Here is a 21,875-nt window from a genome sequence, read left to right on the forward strand (position 1 = left end):
ACAAATATGGTTGTGCACCAATAAAACTTTACTTGTGTACTCTGATGCTCAAGTTTCACACAGTTTTGTGTACCACAAAAATAATGCTTTTGATATTTTCAACATTTTAAACTATTAATCCTACTCTTAGTTCATAGGCTCTACAAAAACAAAACGGGTGTGATTCTCAAGTTCTATAAATACATTGCTAACTTGGGTTCCACAAGATCCAAAAGAATTACTTCTCTACATAATACTATTACTCAGTGAGGAGACTATGTTTATATTCTATTAGAAAAGCTAAATATGTTCTGATCCTAAATTCGCTTTAAAATTTACTGAAAAACACAAAGCCTAGGGATTAGGCCTTACTTTAGATCAAAAGATTCAGCACTTTACACAATCTTGTAGAATTTTAATATGTCATATTGATAGGTATTAGCATACTAAAGAGACTTTGCTAAAGATTGAAAAATACCACCAAAAGAAATAAAAGTCTTAACCTTAGCGCTGGTATTAATCACAATTACTTTTTGGATGGTTTGTATCGGATGTTCACATTTGTCTTAGTTAGGGTTTCTATTGCCATGATGAAACACCATGACCAAAAAGCAAGTTGGGGAGGAAAGGGTTCATTTGGGTCACACTTCCACATTGCTGTTCATCACTGAAGGAATTCAAGACAGGAACTCAAACAGGGCAGGATCCCAAAGGCAGGAGCTGATGCAAAGGCCATGGAGGGGTGTGGTATACTTGGCCTGCTTTCACATGGCTTGCTTAGCCTGCTTTCTAATAAAAGCCAGGATCAAGCCCAGGAATGGCACCACCCACAGTGGGCTGGGTCCTCTCCCATAGATCACTAACTGAGAAAATGTCTTACACCTGGATCTCATGGAGCCATTTCCTCAACTGAGGCTCCTTCCTCTCTGATGACTCTAGCTTGTGTCAGGTTGACACATAAAACCAGCCACTACAACATTGTTTGGAAATAACTTCTAATCTTTAATTCCCCACAGACAAGTGCTTCTTACCTCCATGGTCAGAGGTAATACTATGTAGAATGGTAAGCAGGACTGCCTTCAAGTTCCTGTCTTGACTTCCCTCAATGACGGATCACAACCTGAACTTGTAAGCTAAACAAGCCCTCCCTGCCTCAAAGCAGCTTTTAGTCAGAAAGTAAACTAGAATAGTAGACGTCTTGCCTAACACACAGAAGCCCTTGATTTGAACCTTAGCACTACAAAATACACATACATAAATACACAAACACACATACACATGTCTATCTTCTACTCATACCTTGAATAGATCCTGTTCAGTGAAATGTGGATAAAGTTTTACCTACTAAAGAAATAAGAAACTGAATCTACTACATTATCACAGATTTATTATCTTTAATTTATTGGGTGTGGGGGGGTCAGGGTTTCATCATTGGATTAATAAATAGTGATGTGTTGAAATAACTAATTCTATTCCCACTGTACTCTGAAAGCCAATAAAACAAATCATTTGGCCACAAAATCTCTGCTCACAAGCTCTTAACAGGTAGCTATTTTTAATATTACCACATTATTTTCCAGTATCTATATTTTCATTCTATTTACTGTTCATTAAAATAAATGATCAATTATAGTACTAACTTCTTGGGAGTATTAATCTTGTAACTTTAAATATACCATAAAACACATTGATGAATAGTTACTGGAGAGCAAGGTAGCTATAACAAAAACTCGGGAGCAATGGATACTATTTCTTTAACATGCGGCACATGAACTAAGGAATGAATGGGATGTCATACCAACCCATATGTTCTACCAATCATCCTGTGCTGTAAGAGAATCCTGTGCTCACTATCATTCACAGAAGAGTTCTCAACCTCAACACTACTGAAACTGTTGCCAGAAATTCTTTTTCCTAAGAGGCTGCCCTTTACATGACAGAATGCTCAGCAGCATCCCTACCTAATGTTCCCAGCTGTCAAATGTCCCACGGAGGACAAATACAGTCCAGATAAGAACTACTACTTACAGATGACTTATACTGAAACATCCATGGGCAATTCAAGTTAGAGGTACAGGTAGAGGTCACAAAAAACCTGTGGAACAGCTCCAACCCACTGTTAGGAAAACCTCTCTAATGTAGGGGACACCATGCCCTCAACTCCCTCATCATTCTGATGCAGGGACACCATGCCCTCAACTCCCTCATCATCTGATGCAGGGACACCATGCCCTCAACTCCCTCATCATCTGATGCAGAAGACACCAACACATTCATCTCCTTCAACAGTAATCAGTCTTCTATGATTATCAAGGCTTCATTGTGAACATGTGTCTGGTGGAACAGAATGTGTTAGTTCCTTCAATTCTATTTGGACAGCTTTAAATATTCCAGCTCCCTTCCTAAGGACTAATCCTATAATCCTCCCCAATATATTATCTGCACCACTGTACAGTATTTCTGAATAATACATTAATTATATCCATGAGGACTTTTGTCTGACTCATTAGAGGGAAATTTTAACAAGTTAAATAATATACCATGCCAAGAAATGAATATCTACTACTTTTAATTCCAACACAAGGATAAACATACATAATGCTTGGCAATAAATGTTTCTTTCTAATCTCCGAACGCAGTCATGAGATAGCTTAAATATTTAAGAATATAGGGTCTTAATCATGTTTTCACAACTCACAAAGTACTTTAAATTACCTTAAATATTTTAAGACTACTAAAAAAATAGGATTTCCCAAAACTCTCACAAATTTACACAAAAACAAGATGGCAAAGGTTCTTATTTAATAATTTATAATTGAATATACCCTTGCTTCAAGAAAAAAAAGAATTCAATAAAGAGTAAAGTTTTAGTCTAAATGTTGTGATATCAATGATTCCTACCCTCTCACATTTAGTGCCCACATTGCCAAGATGGCTCTGACACTAAATACTGAGAATAAAATAAAAGTATTTATAAAATTTTAAAAGAATAAAGCATCATTCTAGTATATTGGCAACCAGTGGAATATTAATGCAACATCACAATAAAATTCAGATTTTTAAAACTACTAAAATTAGTGATAACAATGAGGAAAATTAATGTTTCCCAAAATATATCATCTGGGGTTTAGCTGGCTCAGTGCTGTGTGGTATACATAAAGACCTGGGTTCCATGCCAAGTGCCCCCACAAGGAAGCCCACATGATGGTACACCCTATATTCACAGCACTGAGAGGCACAGACAAGGGAAGTCCAATGCTGATGCCCAGCAAGCAGAAACTAACGAGCAAGCTTCCAGTTCAGTGAGAGACTCAAGACAGTGAGGCCCAGAGCAATGAGGGAGTACGCTCAAGCTTTAATCCCCGAACACTGGGGACCAAAGCTGCTGAATACAGTCGCTCTAAGGCAGTGGTAACACCCACCTTACACGGTTAGATTGTCTAAGTACTCACATCACTTGCAAACTGTCTGCAGTTAAGTTGTTCCACATGATCTCATTAGCCTGGAGGCCTTCATTCTCTTCTAATAAGGAAGTATCAAATTCGATTTCTTGTTCTTTAGCAGCTGTTGTTCTAGGAAAGTACGCCAGACAAGTCTAATCAATATTAATATACAATCACAATCCACCTCAGTGCATACCAAAGGCAAAATATTTAATATTATTCTAAATTATGCTAACAAAGTAACCAAATAGCATAACTTAGAGAAAACCCTAGGCATTAATGATCTAGTCATGTAACCCGAGTCTTGGTTTCTTCATTTGTAGAATATACATACACATTACGTCAGTTTATCCCCGTAACAGTTTTCTTAAAGTATAAAACAAGTTGCATGCAAGGAAAAGTAACTGATGCCTCAGAAAAATTAATATACATATAGGCTCATAGTGTTATTATGTAAATGTCAATAAAATACAATTTTATAAGTTAAATATGGATTTAAATAATGGCATGTCAATTCAAAGCCTTAAATATAATTTTATAAATTAGTTACCAACTTTAAGACTTTAAAAATAAAAGTAAAAAAATAAAACTTTAAGTCTTTTAAAAATAAAAGTAAATTCATATAAAATAAACTCTGCTCTAATAATATTATTTCTTAAGTTTGTTAAATAATCAATTATGAAAAACGTTTTCTTCACAAACAGCTTAAAAGAATGAAAATACCATACCTGTGAACATCTATAAAATTATTATATTCTGTGCTAGGGTCTATCTGTTCGACGGACATCTGAATCTCTTTATGAACATTCACTATTTCCTCTGTAACAAGACTGGTTATCTGGCTATATTCATCAAATATTCCTTTTCTGAAAGCAAAAATAAAATTATACACTTTAATGTTTTGTCAAGAGAAACACAGACCCAGAAAGAACACTAAGCATAAGAACGATAAATATAGGAAACACAATATCGTTGTCTTCCAAGTGGTGGTTTTGTGCACCGCCTTATTTCATACACATGGAACATGAAGGGGCTATGTAACTGTGCCACAGTGTAAACACACCATTACCAATTCCAGTATTTTTTGATATGTCCAAAAGGCAGGGACAACCAGTACTAATAACTTTCTATTCTTCAATATTCTTATAGAAACACTGGATTCTCTGTAAGACACTACTCAAATGCCTCATTCCCCTCTTAGACATGAGGATGGGTGGATATATATAAGTGAGATAGATAAGCAAATAGATATATCTTAGTTCAACTTTGGTGGCTTCTGTCTCTTCTCCTGACCTCCAATCTCCACCAAAAGTTTCATTAAGGTTATTAGCTTGTTCTAATTAAAGAGAAAGGAAAAGAATTCTGTCACACAGCCCAGATCCCTACTTTTAAGGGTTGAGCTTTATAAATACTGGTTATTATTGGTTTCAAAGCAAGTATGGCAAATAAGCCTTTTCTACATATACCCAAATAAACAAAACACGGGATTTGTCCGTTTTCTAAAATAATTACTTATGAATCAAAATCATTACTTATAAGCTTCCCCTGTACATTACCTCAATTAAGTTTATTTTGTTTCTTTGGTTGGTTAGTTGTTTTCTAAGACAGGGTATGTGTATGTGTGTGTGTGTGTATATATATATATATATATATACACACACACACACACACACACACGTGCGTGCGCACTTGTGTGTGTGTGTGTGTGTGTGTGTGTGTCCGTGTCCCTGAATAGACAGGAACTCACTATGTAGACCAGGCTGGCTTTAAAACTCACAGAGATCTGTGCCCACTAATGTCTCTGACAGCTGGGACTAAGGGTCTGTATGACAACACCCAACTAATTGCTTCATTTTAATAGAAAAATAGTGTTAGGGACAAAAACATTTAAATTGAATCATAAAAAAATTCCCACATACATTTTCAGTGAAAGAAAACTGAAGCTAAAGGTCTGCAAAATGCTCAACCAGAAAATAAAGGAAGAAACGTCCATTACATATGTGTCATCATCTTCTGGTCCTATGTACAGGACAGTATATCTGTGCACATGACTTACTAACTGCAGTGCCCTAGTAAGTCCTTACAAGGGAGCAAACTTGGCCCACATATACATCCCCAAGCAGGTATTCACTGCACACACTATTTTTCATTTAAACACACAGCTAACTGGAACAGCAAAGTAATGACAGATAAAATATACCGAGGTCTATCCTTCAGGCATGCCAGCTCATGAGTATAAGCAAAGGAACACAAGCAAAACTCAAAACAAAGTTACACGGGTCTACGGTGTCTAGGGGCTGCATAGTGTTGAACCATGGGAGAAACGCTGACTCTTATTTGGAAGGGACTCATGATAAACAGGAAATGTATCTTACAGTGCCTTTATCATTTCTTCTTGCATCTTCTGCACGGAGTCCAGCAGCAGAGGAAGTGTGGTGTCATAGTACTGACTCTGATGGAGCTGGGCGCCCTTCAGGGCCAGCACATACTGATTGTGCAGCATGTGGAGCTTCATCGTGGCTTTGTCATAGCGCTCCTTGGCCTTTTCTGTCTCCTTCCCTGAGGAAAACATTGACAATAGCAAAGAGATAGGCATTATCTTCACTGTGTGCAATCCAGACTGCTGTTACTTCCCACATTTAATAAAAACCAACTGTGCTGACTATGTACTGTGTGCAGAGAGCTGCTCTGCCAAGGACTGCTTGTCAGTACTCGGCACAGAGTTCCTGTGCAGCCCATGCTCAGTCAAAGTAACACCAATACAGAGATCCGACCCTCCTTTTCAAAGGCACTTACAGCACGTGAGGACAGCTGCTCACATGAGAACATGTATGCTCACAGCACGTGGGGACAGCTGCTCACATGAGAACATGTATGCTCACAGCACGTGGGGACAGCTGCTCACATGAGAACATGTATGCTTACAGCATGTGGGGACAGCTGCTCACACGAGAACATGTACGCTCACAGCACATGGGGACAGCTGCTCACATGAGAACATGTACGCTCACAGCACATCAGGTCACATGAGAACATGTACACTCACAGCACATCAGGTCACATGAGAACATGTACACTCACAGCACATCAGGTCACATAAGAACATGTACGCTCACAGCACGTGGGGACAGCTGCTCACATGAGAACATGTACACTCACAGCACATCAGGTCACATGAGAATATGTACACTGGAAAACATGCAGATGTTAAAACTGAAAGCTGTGTCTAATAATCTTTAGACAAGAATGCTCTGAGGAAGCTTATAGAGAAAACAAACAAGAGGTGCACATGGATAGAGAAGTGTCACAAAGGTAACAAACAATACAGCCTCCCTCGTGGTGAATATTATCAACTGGACACTTCTGTGTTGGAGGTTAGGGCTCCAGGTTTGGAGGAGTCCTTCATGAAGAGCATGGTAAGCTGGAATATGAAGACGACTTGGAAAGAATAAGCAATGTGGAAGAGATAGGCAAAGAGAGAAAATCAAGTTCAGGAAAATGAAGACAACCTCTTCAGAGGTAGGACAACTCAAACTTGGCAATTAAGCAGAGACTTATGGGAGATAAATGGAAAATACTGATAAATGTCATGAATCACAAATTTTTTGTGGTTCTTTATTATAGAAATCATTTAAAATATTTATATATTGCCAACATAAGTAAATGAATATATCCATTTCCATCAATACAATTTTAAGCAAGTCACAGATCTTTGGTACAAATTGAGTAAATATGACATCAATTTAAATTAAAGATTTTTTTAAATATTTATTAATTTCTTCCCTTCTTCAAAGGAAGTTCTTAAAATAAAATCCTACCCTAGAAAGAGACCTTACATTGTTTTTTAAGTTGTGTGTGTGTGTGTGTGTGTGTGTGTGTGTGTGTGTGTGTTTATCTGTGTGTCTGTGTTACGGCCATGTCTGGGGGGGGGGGGTGCTCATGGAAGCCAGAGAGAAGGACTTCAGATCCTGAATGGGTGCTGGGAGCAGAGCTCTGGTCCTCCAGAAGAGCAGCAAGTGCTCTTCTATTAACCACTGACCTCTCTGCAGCCCCATAGCAAGAATTTTCACTGAGAAGCTTTCCTTTGCTGCCAATCTGTTTAGGTTCTCAGTAATTACCCGCTGTTATCACCTGTTTGAGAATCTCTCCAGTCCCAATGAAAAAAGCAAAGAAAGGGTGAGGTTTTTGCAGAGACTTGGACACCGCCCCTACCGCTATTCTCAGGAAGAGAGAACGCAAAGTGAGAAGTGCAATCCCTTGTGTCTCTCACACCCCCCTAAATATGAGGACAGGAACATAAGATGAAAGAACTTAAGGGCCAAAGGATGGGCAGAAGCACTGTGAAACGCTGCCTTCGAGACACAACATGGCTGTCCACACAGGAAGCCACAGCAGCTATGGCTTCCTGCACAAGATCCAGACAAGTTAAAAATCCAATCTGGGGAGGCAGTCCTGAGGCCCCCGCCCACAGTGAGGACCCTTTAGCAGCTGAAGGCTGCTGTGGGAAGGAGTTGCTTCCTCTTGAGCATGTTACCACTAAGACTTGGCCCAAGCCCCAGTGGTTAATCCCACACCTATGTGTATAAGGGCCTTAGTGTATGTGGGCATCACACTATACTCAATGGGTTGTGGTCTCAAAGAAAAAGAAAAACAGAAAAGACAGGATAGAAATGTATTGGTGGGCCGAGAGAGAGTTGAACGTGTTGGAGAGTGAATGTAATCAAGACACTTCATATACATGTATCAATTAGTCAAAGAATATATTAAATATCTAAATATCTACTAAAATATAAAAATACAAGGGAAACCACCCTTCCTTTAGACTAGTATGCCTCTATGACCCACAAATCTGAAATGCCCAAATACCAGAACCACTGCAGACCTCTCCTAAAAAGATGAACAGAATTATTTTACAAAGGAAGTTCAGCCAGACCAATAGCTAGATCTGATGCAGAAGAATTTCAATAACTGCATAAACTATTTTACAAAATGTTAACCCTAGTGCTGTATTTCTCTGAGTTGGGGGTGGCAGAAAAGATCAATAAATCAATCCTAATAAAAATTAAACTGCAAAAAATGTAATTTTTATATTATTTGACTGCAATAAGACATTTTATGTCATGAATCAGTATAGTACTTATACAGATTAGTAACACTATAACAATATAAAAGAACTCCTATTCCTATCTGGTTACCTTTGTTCTTTGTGGGTTTTTTGTTTTGTTTTGTTTTGTTTTGAATTCCATCCTATTTAAAACTTAAGATTTTAAGAATGTTTATCAAAATCCAATGAACATTTTACCTCAGTTATACAAAATCCTTAAAGAAGTTTTAACTCAATATTATGTCCTTGGAATGATCTTATTACTTGCAATTAAATCATTTCAAATTTAATTGTAAATGATTTTTAACATCCCAATGAATTTATTCTTTCACAGAATAACTGAGAATAGCATATATACAGCATTTCTACCCATGAATACTAGCATTAGCATCCTTCTTGCAGAAATAAAGTTCACTGAAAGTCCTAGGTCAATCAATTGCCCTGGAACTTCTTCTAAACAATGACCACTTGTTCCTCCCATCCACAGGAGTGAACTCCTGTAGGAAGCTGACAGTCAAAGCCCAAGTCTTCCATCTGCCCAGTCTTGACTAGAAGCTAAGTGGCACTACCGCCTGGGTGAGCGTGTAATGTACTGGCACCTGCCGCACAGGTTACCAGGACTGCTGCTCTTCCTGTGCCCACTTCAGTGTTTATGTTGGTTTGCTCTTTCGTTTCAATTCACTATTTTTAAAAGCTAGCTTGATACTTGAAATTAAACAATTTAATTCTGACAACACAATTCACAGGACCACGTACAATTATCTAGAATAGTTCAAGCCAAAAGATCCCCTCCACAGTCTACATGAGCATAAGAAAACAACAGTTAGAGTATCTGAGTATTGTGGTATGATTTGACACTTATTTGTACTTTAAAAGTCCTGATGAGTGAACCCAACTAATTCCACACTTAATGTCCCCATTTCTGAACTATTATGTGGGACTTTTTTTTACTTTAACTCCAGAATTTCTAACTCATGCTTAATTTTTTTCCTAACTTCAGAAGTCATATCTCCACACATACATTTTCACTGGGACATTTAAACGATCCATCTGTTTCCTATTTTCACAGATTTTAAACTGCACACTACCCATCTGATTTTCTCTCTGGTGTAGAATGACTCAATAAATACACAGCACTCGCTCACAAGGTGTTAATAATACAAAATAAAAGCAAACTTAATTTCACAGCTGCTTCTTTTTTCTGATTTAGGTGTATTATATCAGCAACAACCTAAATAGGAACATTATAGTCAAAATCTAGTTACCAACTGCTTACTGACAGTCATGAATAAAACTTAAAAATAAGCTGCCTTTGAAGGCATCCAATAAATAATCCATTACATTAACATAAGAATTCTTCAGTAACACCCTGAGGTCTAAAACAGGATTTGAAGATATAGTCTAGAAGGGTTCTGGGCAGAAAAGTGCACTGCCTCTACCCACACGTCTCCCTTTGGTTGTTAAGCATGCTTGTGGCAGACACACAACTACCAGTCCATCTACGGCACTCTCCCTACAGGTAGACTTCTGAAGACCTGCTTCTCTATGGCACTTTTATAGATGTGCTTTACAAATAAATATCTACAGTCACACCGAAACTATGTAAGTAAACCCCCAAATCAATAGTCTACAAAAACAAAAGATGGGCTCTAGAAAGAGTAAGGAGATTTATGCGACATGGAAGCAGGAAGGATTGTAGGGTAAGATGAACAACAGCAGAAGGAAGACAGAGGAAATGGAGGGGAGTGGGCAGGGAGAGTAAGAGCAAAGTACAGTGATAAATATGCATGAAATATCACAGTAAAAACCACTAATGTGTACTATAACTAAAATTGAATAAATAAAGACAAGATTAAAAATTGTTAATTCTTTCACTTAACAAAATTATTGTTTAAAAAAAAAGCACCACCTAACACATTTCTAGCCAGATCACTAGCATACTTTCTGACATAGTTTAAAATTAATCACACACAAGATTAAAGGTGATCTGAAGCACACAGGTGAACAAGCTGTTGTTCACAGGCCTCTGTTGCTGTGCGTGTTTCCTGAACTGATGAGAGGCGCTAAAGCAACAGAGGAATTATTCTATGTGTCAATTAACAGAGAGGAAAACATCCAATTTTTCCTCCTCCACATAATGAAATTCACAGAGAGATTGAATTATAATTCTTTCACCACTACTTGTTGATGAATCTGTCTAATGTTTTGTAATAAGAGTGTGTATACAACATGTCATGCCATAAACAGTATTATGAAGCTAGGAAAACTCAATTACGTAAGGCTGACATTTATGAGAGACAAGCTACACTACTCATTAAGCTCATCTAGAAAGTCAAGCACTGGTAATATAAACTTCTGAATTGATTACCATTTCTTCAATAGTCTGGTACAAACTCCCTGATAATAAGTAAGAAGTGATTACTTTCCCAAACAAAGCAAATATGTGCTACTTTATCTGCTTTGATTTGAATAATTATAAGCAACTTGTTGTCTTATATTGAAAATGGCTGTGCTGTCCTACAAGCCCAGATGGCAATGTTCAGCATTTAAGTTAAAGAAGAGAGACATATCCCTCTCCCTTATCCAAGTACTAAAATGTACCTTGAATGACCGGCCCATGAAGGTCCATGTGCTAAAGCCTTGGTCCCCAGTGTGTCCTGGCTGAGACAGTGGCACCTGCTCTGTAGCATCCAGTCTTTTATCCTTTCTCTCCTTCTGAGTTCATGTCATCAGCGATCTGTTCTATCAGGAGCCACCCAAAGCAATGGTGATATCTGATGTTGAGCAGGAAACTCCAGGACCATGAGCTCAATAAACTTGTTTTCTTTGAAGTTATTACAGTTACAGTGAGGATTAAGGTGGCATATGCTTCTTTCCCCTCAGTAAAGTTATGATTTTATTTCCCTATGTAATCACTTTGTAATTAACTTTGCCATGTTAATATGGTATCACACATCTACTATGGGATGAACTTTCTGGATGCTGTGAATATGTATTCCTCTCACTGTATAATAACAAAGCTGTTTGACCAATATTTAGGCAGAGTAAGGTTAGGTGGGACAATCAAACTGAGAACTCAGATGAGGAGGGCGAAGTCGGGAGAGATACCAGCCATCTGTCAAACAAGTGGGACAAACAGAAAATAAGATAACAAGTCATGAGCATCGTGGTAAAACAGAGATTAACAGAAATGGGTTAATTTAAGATGTAAAAGCTAGTTAGTAATAAGTTTGAGTTATAGGCCAAACAGTTTGTAATTAATATAAGTTTATGTGTGATTATTTGGGACTAGGCACCTGGAAATGGAAGCGCTGCCTGAGTTTACACATCTAATGTTCACCCACTTGGTTTTCTATCTCTCTGTCATTATTAATCCTCTTCACATTGTTGTGTAATATGCTGTCTACTCATATTGGATAAGCTCTGTTTAATCACAAATTATAGTGCTACTAGTTGTAATAATAATAACTATACACTATACAAGGTGTCATGCTACACACATAATAAAGATATATATTCCCAGGTTATGGAAAATGTGATCTTGCTTGTATAAATTAAACCTTTTCCTCCCCTAACAACTCATTAACTAGTTCAATGTTTTCAGTGACTTTACAAAATATAACTACCATAAATAACAAGAGTGAACTGTCAGAGCCAAAGAGATGGTCCAGCAGTTAAGAACTGCTCTCTGGAGGACCTCAATTTGGTCTTCAGCACTCACCTGGTGGTTCACAACTGCCTGGAACTCCAGTTCCAGAGGATCTGATATTCTCTTCTGATCTCAGAAGACCCCTGTATGTGTGCGTGCACACATACATAAAATTCATGTGTTTTTTTCCATTAAAAAATCAATTGTCAAAATTTGACCATTCTTATCACTCCTCATTCCATCCAGGTACAACCCTGAATGATCTGTGACTAGGTTGCTGCAGTAGCCTGAAGTACATAGAATCTTACTCCAAAGGTTTCTCACCCCCAGACAGGTTCCTGTAAGTCCACCAGAACTATCTTATTAACACACTGGTTCGCATCACTTCTCTGCTTAAAGTCCTCCAACAGCATGGCATCTCACTTAGAGGAAGAGCCAGAGCATTTAGCTGTAATGGCCTGAGATACCCCACAGCTTTCGTGCCACCTGCTCTTCTCATCAATCCATGCCTTTCTTCAGCAGTCAATGCAGTTAAGGATGCGTAGGCTAGCCCCTCTTCCTAGAGTCCTCTTCGTCTAGAACAACATTTTATGGGTTCCCTTACTGCCTTTACCTCTTATTAAATGGTTACTTGTCCATGAGACTTACCTAATGATCCCCTCAAACCCCGATCTACCTATCTGTTTCATCTTTCCCCACCATACTAATCATTATTTAATTTTTAAGAGTTTTCATTCAACATGTATGAGTATTTCCTGTATGTATGTGTGTGCACTGTGTACGTGTGTGCACTGTGTACATCCCAATTGCCCACAGAGGCCAGAAGAGGGTGCTTGATCTTCTGAAACTGGAGTTGGAACAGTTGTAAATAGTTACGTGGGTGCTGGAAACAGAACCTGGCTGCTCTATAGGAGCAGCAAATGTTCGTCATTGCTGAAACATTTCTCCAGCCCCCATTTAATGTTTCAGCTACCTGCTAATTACCTGTGTTCTGCTTGAAAATCTAAGTCTCATGGAGACAGGTACTTTTACATTATACAATCTTCAAAACTCAGTACCTAGCAAACAGGAAGAAATGAATAAATAGTTCTACTGTGTATGTGTATGCACACACAATTTGTATGATGGTATATGCAAGTGTGCATGTGTGTGTTCCCATGTGTACTTGTTGTGCTCTTGTGGGTGTATTTGTTCCCATGTGTATGTGTGTGGAGGCCAAAATTGTTCTCCTTATTACTCTCTATCTTCTTCCTTTGAAACAAGGTTTCTCATTAAACCTGGAGCTCACTGTTCTTAGACAGTCCGGTTGACCACCAAGCCGCAGCATGCTCCTGCCTCTGCCCCACCAGTGCTAGCTTATAAGTCAGTAGCAATACTCAGTTTCTTACACAGATGCTGGGATCTTTCTTAAGTTCTTATGTATGGAGCCGTATTTTTAGTCCAAAGAGACTGCTCTTAATGTATGAATTTAAAAGCTCTTTCTAAAAATTAAATGTAAATCTAAATGGATTTTTAACTTTATAATTAAAAGAATATTACAATTTGCCATCTGCTGTTTAATGTATACTGTCTAATATTAGCTTCTGATGCTCTCTCTCTCTCACTCATAACTCAAGTCCAAAAACTAACATTTCTAAATAGCTTCACAAATGTAGACAAAAATGAGTTAAAGGAAGTAACTTCTCTTACTATTTTTCTGTGTGTCACTCAGATATACAAAAAAAAAAAAGAAGGCAGGAATAAATGATTGCATTTTCACTTCCTATAGGAAGCATAAATAAAACACACAGCACTTCTATCTCAGCCTTTAAGGGGTCTATCTTAGCAGTCACTGCATTTCTGCACAGCTCTAAGGCAATGCAGATTAGGTCACTAAGAGTCTGCTCTCTTTACCTTGGGAGGTTCCAGTCATATTAAATTTCCCGCAGTGGAAAGCTCAGGCCACGAGTGAGCGGCTGATGTGTCATCTACTGATGAGTAGGATTCTAAAAGCTCCCACTTTCAGGCTTTTAACAAAAGTAGGGATCAGGAAGTATTAGTCTGGCTTTCCCCTGCTATGAATTTCAACTTCATAGCAGAAAGGATGCTTTTGTCACACAGTTTTGTTCTGTGCTTTAGCTTGTCCCATTGTTTGTGGCCTTGGTGGAAAAGGACACCATGAAGAGGGAGCAGGAGCGGGAAGAGGAGCTGGAGACAGTCCCCATGTACACATTCCAACTTCACTGGGACCAACTTCCTCGGTGCCTATTGCCTCCATCAATGAATGGATGCACTGATGAGGTCACAGTCCTCAGGGTCCAATAACTTCCCAAAGCCTACTGACTGACTGACTGGCAACCGAACCTTATGAAGAGTAAGTAAGGAGGACATTTCAGAGGGTACCCATAGTTTGAACTACACTGTGGCTTTTAGCAAATGCCATATCCAAAATGCATTTCAGACATCAGGTGAGCCAAGATGATACAAATTAGAATTCCAGAATATTTTCTAGAAGACTTCCATCTACCACTCATACATGACTCTAATATACAAATGCTGTAATCAAATGATGGCTGTCTATTTAGTGAATTCTTTGATGAAATCAAGTAAGAGACTTTACAAAGTCTTGCTCATTTTCTTAAAGTTTAGATTATTTAAACATAAATTTAACCATCTGTCTCAAAGTTGGCCTCATTCCAAACTGGTTTTCATGATTAAAGTATTCTAAAGAAATAACTCAAAGATCTAATCAATTTTAATTGGCTATAAAATATTGCAGAGCTATTCATAATGCATGAAGAGGCAATTTAAGAAAATCTACTTCCCAATTACAGAAAAATTTCCTTCTGAATGAGATCTGAAGCTATTGCCTACAGATCCAGCAACAGGTCCTCTTGTTTGGTCTGCATAGGATAAGGGACGACCATGGACATGCCAATCCTGAGCACTCTATCATCCCGCAAAGAAAATGGATAATTGGGAGGAAGGGGGGTTGTTTCCCCACTCTCATAATAAAAGAGAGTGCTAAGATCCTCCTGGCCTTCCTAAACTGACGCTACTGGGCTTGTGTGACCTAATTCTGTATCCTTTCCTTGATGGGGATGGGAGATGAGCAGAAGCATCATGCTTACACTCATGCAAGAGGAGGCGTGCACTAGCACGAATACTTTGAAGCTGGGTAAATATAAAACTCGAGTAATTCTAGCCACAAGTCAATTAGGCAGGCTGCAACCAAATACATAATTAGTAAGCAATTTGTTTAAATATCTTTTCTCATTTCTTCATTATATCCTAAACTATAAAACTTCCAACAAAACCATATTTAAGTTCACTTTATTTAACACCATCTGTTTCAATATGGCAATACTTAAATTTTGTGAAATTAGCATTCGTGATATTTATTGTTTCGTGGGAGGGGTTGGATTTTTTGAGATGGGTTTCTCTGTATAGCTTTGGAGCCTGTCCTGGCTGGTCTTGTAGACCAGGCTGGCTTCAGACTCACAGACATCCACTTGCCTCTGCCTCCTGAGTGCTGGGATTAAAGGTGTGTACCACCAGCACCGGCCAATGACATTTATTCTTAAAACAATATTTTAGGGGTTGAAGAGATGGCTCAGGGGTTAAAAGAATTTGTTGCTCTTTCAAAGGAACTCAGGTTGGGTTCCCAACACACACACATGGTGGCTCACAACAACCTCTAACCCTCATTGCAGGGAATCCAATGCTCTCTTCTGAACCCTGTCACCAGACACGCAGATGATACCTATACATAGACAAAACACTCATATACATAACATTTTAAAACCCCTTTTTAACTAGTTTTTGAAGTGTGCTACATCTAGAATTTTAAGTGCCTAAATATGAGAATACAGTTGAAATTGATGTATATTTCCATAGCATGTACATACGGGGAAAACAGTGGGTTCAAAATATTTGAGAACAGATAGACAACTCTCAATATAGATGAGAAAAGAACGTGTGGGTCACTAGCCATCTAAAAGTTAGGGTAAAGTGCTTTTGTCTTCCATTTTCACTAATAAAGTTTTATGAACTCTTGCTCATCACTGGAAAAAGAAAAACTAACAAGTCTACAGAAACTGAAATCACACAGTCCTGGTTTCAACTAGTCTTCCATCATAAACTTAGACTGAGTAAATGTGTGTCTTTGAGAGTTTCTCAGGGCTTAGGGGCTCAGCTCAAGGAGTGGTAAAGCACTTACCCCAGGTTCTATCTACAGCACAACAAAGAGAGAAAGGAAGGAAAGAGGAAGATGGAGAAAAGGGGAGAGAGGGACAGATGGAGGGATTGGGGGACAGAGGAAAGGAGGAAGGGAGGGAGGGATAGAGGAGGAAAATGGAGAGACAGAGGGAAGGACGAAGAGAGGGAGGCAATTAAAAGCATTGACTTCAGAAATTCTCATTGGCTTGCTACTATAGTGTTTGACCAGGCTCAAAAAGAATCACCTATTAATTTCTGTAAGGCAAGCATTAACAAAAACAAAAACTATTTAAAACACCACAACATAGATTTTTGTGTTTAAACAAAACAATCCACATCATTAAAAACAGGTATCCAAGAGTAGTGATGAACTTCTTTTCCTTACTAGTCATTCTCTAACAGACAGGAAAGCTATGTGAAAAGTGGTGTACAAGTGAATTTAGGGACAGTCATTCAAGCTGTCACTGACTCTAGGTGGAGTCTCACAGGGATGTTTATAATGCAATTAACAAGCTGGAGAGGCCTGGCTGAGGACAAAACAGTCAACTTTCCCAAGTTAACTACGCAGATAGACTGAAAAAGAAAATAGCACTGGGGGCAGGAGAGATGACTAAGCATTCAAAAGAATGCTTTCTGAGGAGCTAAAGTATTCTTTAAAATAGCAAAGGAATCATGATTATGTATATGAAACAAGAAAAAAACTCCAAATTAATAAGAACATGCCAATCTCAAAATAGTTAAGATGAGCAGAAATACATAAAGTAAAGGATCTATTCTCTCTATATAGAGCTCCTGAGATTGAACAGGAAACAGAATAAGGATTGGTAGGGATGGGATGGAGAAGAGAGTGAGCAAGAGACACAGAAGGTAGGTAAAAAAAACCATAAACATGAAAATTAAACTAGAATGCCAGTGTTAAGCCATAAAACGATTTTACTGTTTTAATGCTATAAGCAAAAGGATTGAAAAGACTTCTAAACAGAGAACACTATTTTTCTCATGTAATACTCTAATTAAATAAGTAAATCGAATGCAAGAGTGATGTACATATTCCTTGCTTCCTTTTACAAACACTACATAACAGCTAATATGAACTAATCAGAATCGCTCCGAAGCTCTTAAAACACAAAAAAAGGGAGTTTGCAGCAGCTCAACAACAAGTCTATTTTTATATATTTTGAGATTTTAGAATGTAAATTGTTCAAAATTGGATAATTCTACTTTTACAAGGACATCTATCAGCCGATCAGACCAGAAACCATCACAGTACACACTCTTTCTAGTGTTACCATACCTTTGGCTAAGGCTTCTTTATATTTCTCTTTGGCAGAATTCATTTCTTTTACTAATTGTCGATAGCTGGATTTTAACTTCTCCAATTCTGTCTTTGTGACCTGTCAAGGAAACAATATGCAGAAAAACTTTTAAGTGTTTACATTTAAATGAGTCAACAGTTTACATTCTAAAGATTAGATGAGGCATATTTTATTATCAATAGGAGACAACTAATTTTTACCAGGAAAAAAAACCAGACAATAAACTAAAACTCAGCTTTAAAATCCATGATAAATTCAATATGACATACAAACACAAACTTCCTTTAAAAGACAAACCAAGAATAACACACAGCTAGGAGACTCGCAGCAACCTCCCTGATCCTATGGCTCTTATAATCTTCCCTCCCCATCTTCCGCAACGAACCTTGAGTTTTAGTGTTCTTGAGTCAGAAGTGTTCTGTAGTATATAAGGGTTTAAATGTAGATTTATTAAGGAGAAGCAAAAAAAGCATTTCCAGGAGTGGGGTGGTCCATGTACCAATGGTCAGCCATGAAAATATACACCCAAGTAATATTACAGGGAACCGTTTAGTTTATATATGGAAGTGTGTGTGTGTGTGTGTGTGTGTGTGTGTGTGTGGTTTGTGTATGGGTGCAAAATAACAATGAAAGAATGAAGAGACCATTAATTTGAAATTGAAAGAGAGCTGGGAGGTATATATGGGAGAGTGCAGAGAAAGGAAAGGCAAGGGAGAAATGCTGTAATCATATTATAACCTCAAAATTTAAAAAGTAGAAAAAAGAATAACAATAATCATTGCAGAGGTCCAAAAAACGTGAGCCTATTTCCTCGCTGACCAAAGGTCAAAGAGTTGGAACTTACTCCTTCAAAGTTATTGTGTTTCTACCTCAAACAAAGGTCCCACCTAGATTTAGAACAGAGAGTTCTGCTCTCTCAAGGTTATTGTCAACAGGTGTGGCTAATATCTAGACTTTATATTTCAAGAATAGAGAAATAGATATATTTCTACCTCAAACAAAAGTCTATGGATTCAACTAAGTTTCTACTCCCTTATAGAGGTAACACTGGATTCCATCCAAAGAGTGGTTTGACTATATAATGTTTTGGCCTAGGGTATGATCTTGACTTGTTTTGTTCTAACAACAAAATTTAACTATAGATGTTTAACTATAGATGTAGCCCGCAATCTTCAACTGCTCTGTTCATTTCCTTATATCATGTTAATGCAGTTTTTGTTGTTGTTGTTTTGTTTTGTTTTTTGTCTTTTGGGGTCAGCAATTGGAAATTAAACACAGGTGATCTCAGTACTCACTGGAACTCCCTCTCAGTACTATTCTATATTTTCTATTTTATTATTTTCACACATGTCTTCATATACTTTACTAATATTTCTAAATCCCCACGCCCCTACCCTGACAAGAGGTGTTTTTCTCGAGGCTAGTTCTTGACAAATCATCTATAATCCAAAGGCTAAGAAATCAATTTTCAGTGTGCAAAAATATGATCTATGCCTTTAAAATTAACTTCAATTTTTGGCATCTATACATGTGACTAAAGACATCTAGAATATACAAAGGACAGTAAGAAAACAAAACAAACAACCTATTCAATAAATGACCTGAGGAAATGAAATGAATGGGCAGTTAGCAAAGGTGAAGTACAAATGGCCAATAAGCACAAAAAAAACTGTTGAGTCACCAAAGGAATGCAAATCCAAACTACATGGAGGGCACGGCTCCCTGCACCATGGCCCAACTACTGAGAGAGACTCTTTAAGTCTCCTAACAAATCTACATTTCTTCTGGTAAAGAAATACACTGAGTTTCTACCTTGCCCCAGTCAGAAAGGCAGTCATTAAGAAAACAAGAGCAAATGATGCTTCAGATGTGGACCACAGGGAACCCTTATACACTGCTGATAAAAATAAGCCAGTCCAGCTGCTAAGGAAACATTATGGAGGTTTCTCAAAACAACAGAAATTACCTGCCATATGACCCACATGCACCACTCCTGAATATGTGCCCAAAGGACTCCTACTCAACATAACACGAAGATACCTGCACATCAATGTTTGCTGTGAAACAGTTCAGCTCAACAGAACCACAGTAGGTAAACAAGAACAAAGGAATGGGTAAGGAAATGTGGCATACATACAAAATGAAATTCTTTTCAGCCAGAAAGAAGGGTGAAGTCATGCTATCTACACAGGGAAACAGGTGTCAACCAGAGACAACCATATTAAGCAAATTAAGCCACATTCCAAATAAACATCATGTTTTCTCACATTTGTACTTCTTAAACTTTACATAGCCATGTGAAATCACTTATGCACATATTTAAAAAGCAGAAATGAAAGTAGAAATAGAATTGTTTAAAAGAAAAAAATGGAGAAAGAATATAAGAAAGAGAAAGGAGGGAAGGGAAGGATATGTTTGACATGTATATAATTTGTCCATAATTTGAAAATAATAATGATAATGCTAATTTTACTTCTTGTAAAAAATTAAAAGCAAAGAAAAAAGCATATTTGTTAAGATTATTTATTTTATATGTATATGTAAATGCTTATATGTGCATAAGTGTAGCGCACACATGTCTAGTGCTTGCAGAGGTCAGAAGATGGCACCAGATGCCCTAGAACTAGAGCTACAGGCAGTCATGAACTGACATGTGAGTGCTAGTCAATGAACTGAGCACTCTGGGAGAGCAGCCAGTGCTCTTACCACTGAGCTAACTCTTCAGCCACAAAAAGGTTTTAATTATACAAAATAACTGACTTATTAAACAACAGGAAAAATATAAAGGAAAAATAAGAGAATGTATTTTAAATTTCCTTTAAAACAATACATTAATTTTCTGTATCCCGATGTATTTTCTGTGAGTAAAAAAACTGAAAAAAGAAAAGAAACTTTAAATTGTATGTTAGCAGTTCTAATAAATTTGCTTTTAAGTGTTGATACTGCTATATTCTTCATAGTTTAGCATCTCTGAGACAAGAAGCATTCCATGTGCAGAGACAGTGACTGTTTGCTAGGCAACAGTCAGCACATGGGTCAGTTCAAGCTTGCAAGAATTGAGTTACTAATTTAGATAATTATCTTGACCCTGTTGTCAAAATGAATTCTAATATGAGGCAAAGGCAATCATGACTTCTAGTCATCTGAAAACCTTCTAATATACCTAAGACTAAAAAAACGGATAGCATCAAAAACTTGCAAAAGAGTGTATGATGTCATATATGAGAGACCTCAAAGACTCCACCAGAAACTAGAGCTGATAAACTTTCGGCAAAGTGGAAGCATAAAACATAACACAAATATCAGCAACCTTCCTATATACCAACAACAAACATACCAAGAAAGGAACTAGTGGGAACTCCCAATATACACTACAGGAATGTAAAAGGGGCAGCAACTATGGAAGCCAGTCCAGAGGTTTCTCAAAAAACTAAAAATGTAACTATCATACAAGCTAGCTATGCCACTCCTTGCCATACTCCAAAGGACTCTATATTCTACTACCCAGGTACTTGCACATCAAGGTTTATTGCTACTCAATTAAGAACAGTTAGGAAATAAAATCGGCCTTGGTGTCCACCAACCAATGAATGGATCATAGAAAATGTGGTACATATAATAATAGAATTTATTGCATTATAAGTAAAACTAATTCTAAAATTTTCAGGAAAATGAATAGAATGGGAAAGTATTATATTGAGTTAACCCAGGCCCAGTACACCAAATGTTGCATGTTATTTTTCAAGGATATCATAATTTCAATTTTTTAGATTTGTTTAATTTAGAATATCTGAAGAGATTAGGAAGCTACACGTAGATCATGTGGAGGAGCTATTAACAGGTAGGAATAACAGAATACATGAGAGATGAAAGTAAAAGGAGGAAATAGTGGGTTTGAACAAGGTTTAAGGAAGGGTTATCAACAAGGATGGATTGGAGGAATGAAGATGACTACATGGCAGGGAAAGGGTTAACCAAAGTAAGGGTGTATAAATGAATCATGTGGAAATCTACTACTTTATTAGGAGAGAGAGAGAGAGAGACAGAGACAGAGACAGAGACAGAGACAGAGACAGATTGAATGGAAGCACTTTGCATGGGTAGATAAAGGGTAGAAGCCATAGGCTTTTCAACAAAATCCCAATACTGGGTATAGAATACAAGTGGTTGGCCATGAAGGTACCAGA

At 37.7% G+C, this 21,875-nt stretch overlaps 1 protein-coding gene across 3 annotated transcripts in view; it reads right to left on the reverse strand.

Moving 5' to 3' along the window:
• Fer (FER tyrosine kinase) overlaps positions 1 to 21,875 on the reverse strand; it is a 320,970-nt gene that overhangs the window by 248,459 nt on the left and 50,636 nt on the right. For all 3 annotated transcript variants that reach the window (XM_038339140.2, XM_038339139.2, XM_038339141.1), the window contains 4 exons: positions 17,667 to 17,766; positions 5,798 to 5,981; positions 4,151 to 4,288; positions 3,432 to 3,551 (listed from right to left, as the gene is read on the reverse strand). In XM_038339140.2, the coding sequence (XP_038195068.1) occupies positions 3,432 to 3,551; positions 4,151 to 4,288; positions 5,798 to 5,981; positions 17,667 to 17,766 (542 nt within the window). The remainder of the gene's footprint in view (positions 1 to 3,431; positions 3,552 to 4,150; positions 4,289 to 5,797; positions 5,982 to 17,666; positions 17,767 to 21,875) is intronic.

The sequence above is a fragment of the Arvicola amphibius genome, chromosome 8 (genome assembly GCF_903992535.2).
Source record: "Arvicola amphibius chromosome 8, mArvAmp1.2, whole genome shotgun sequence".
Taxonomy (NCBI): Eukaryota; Metazoa; Chordata; class Mammalia; order Rodentia; family Cricetidae; genus Arvicola; species Arvicola amphibius.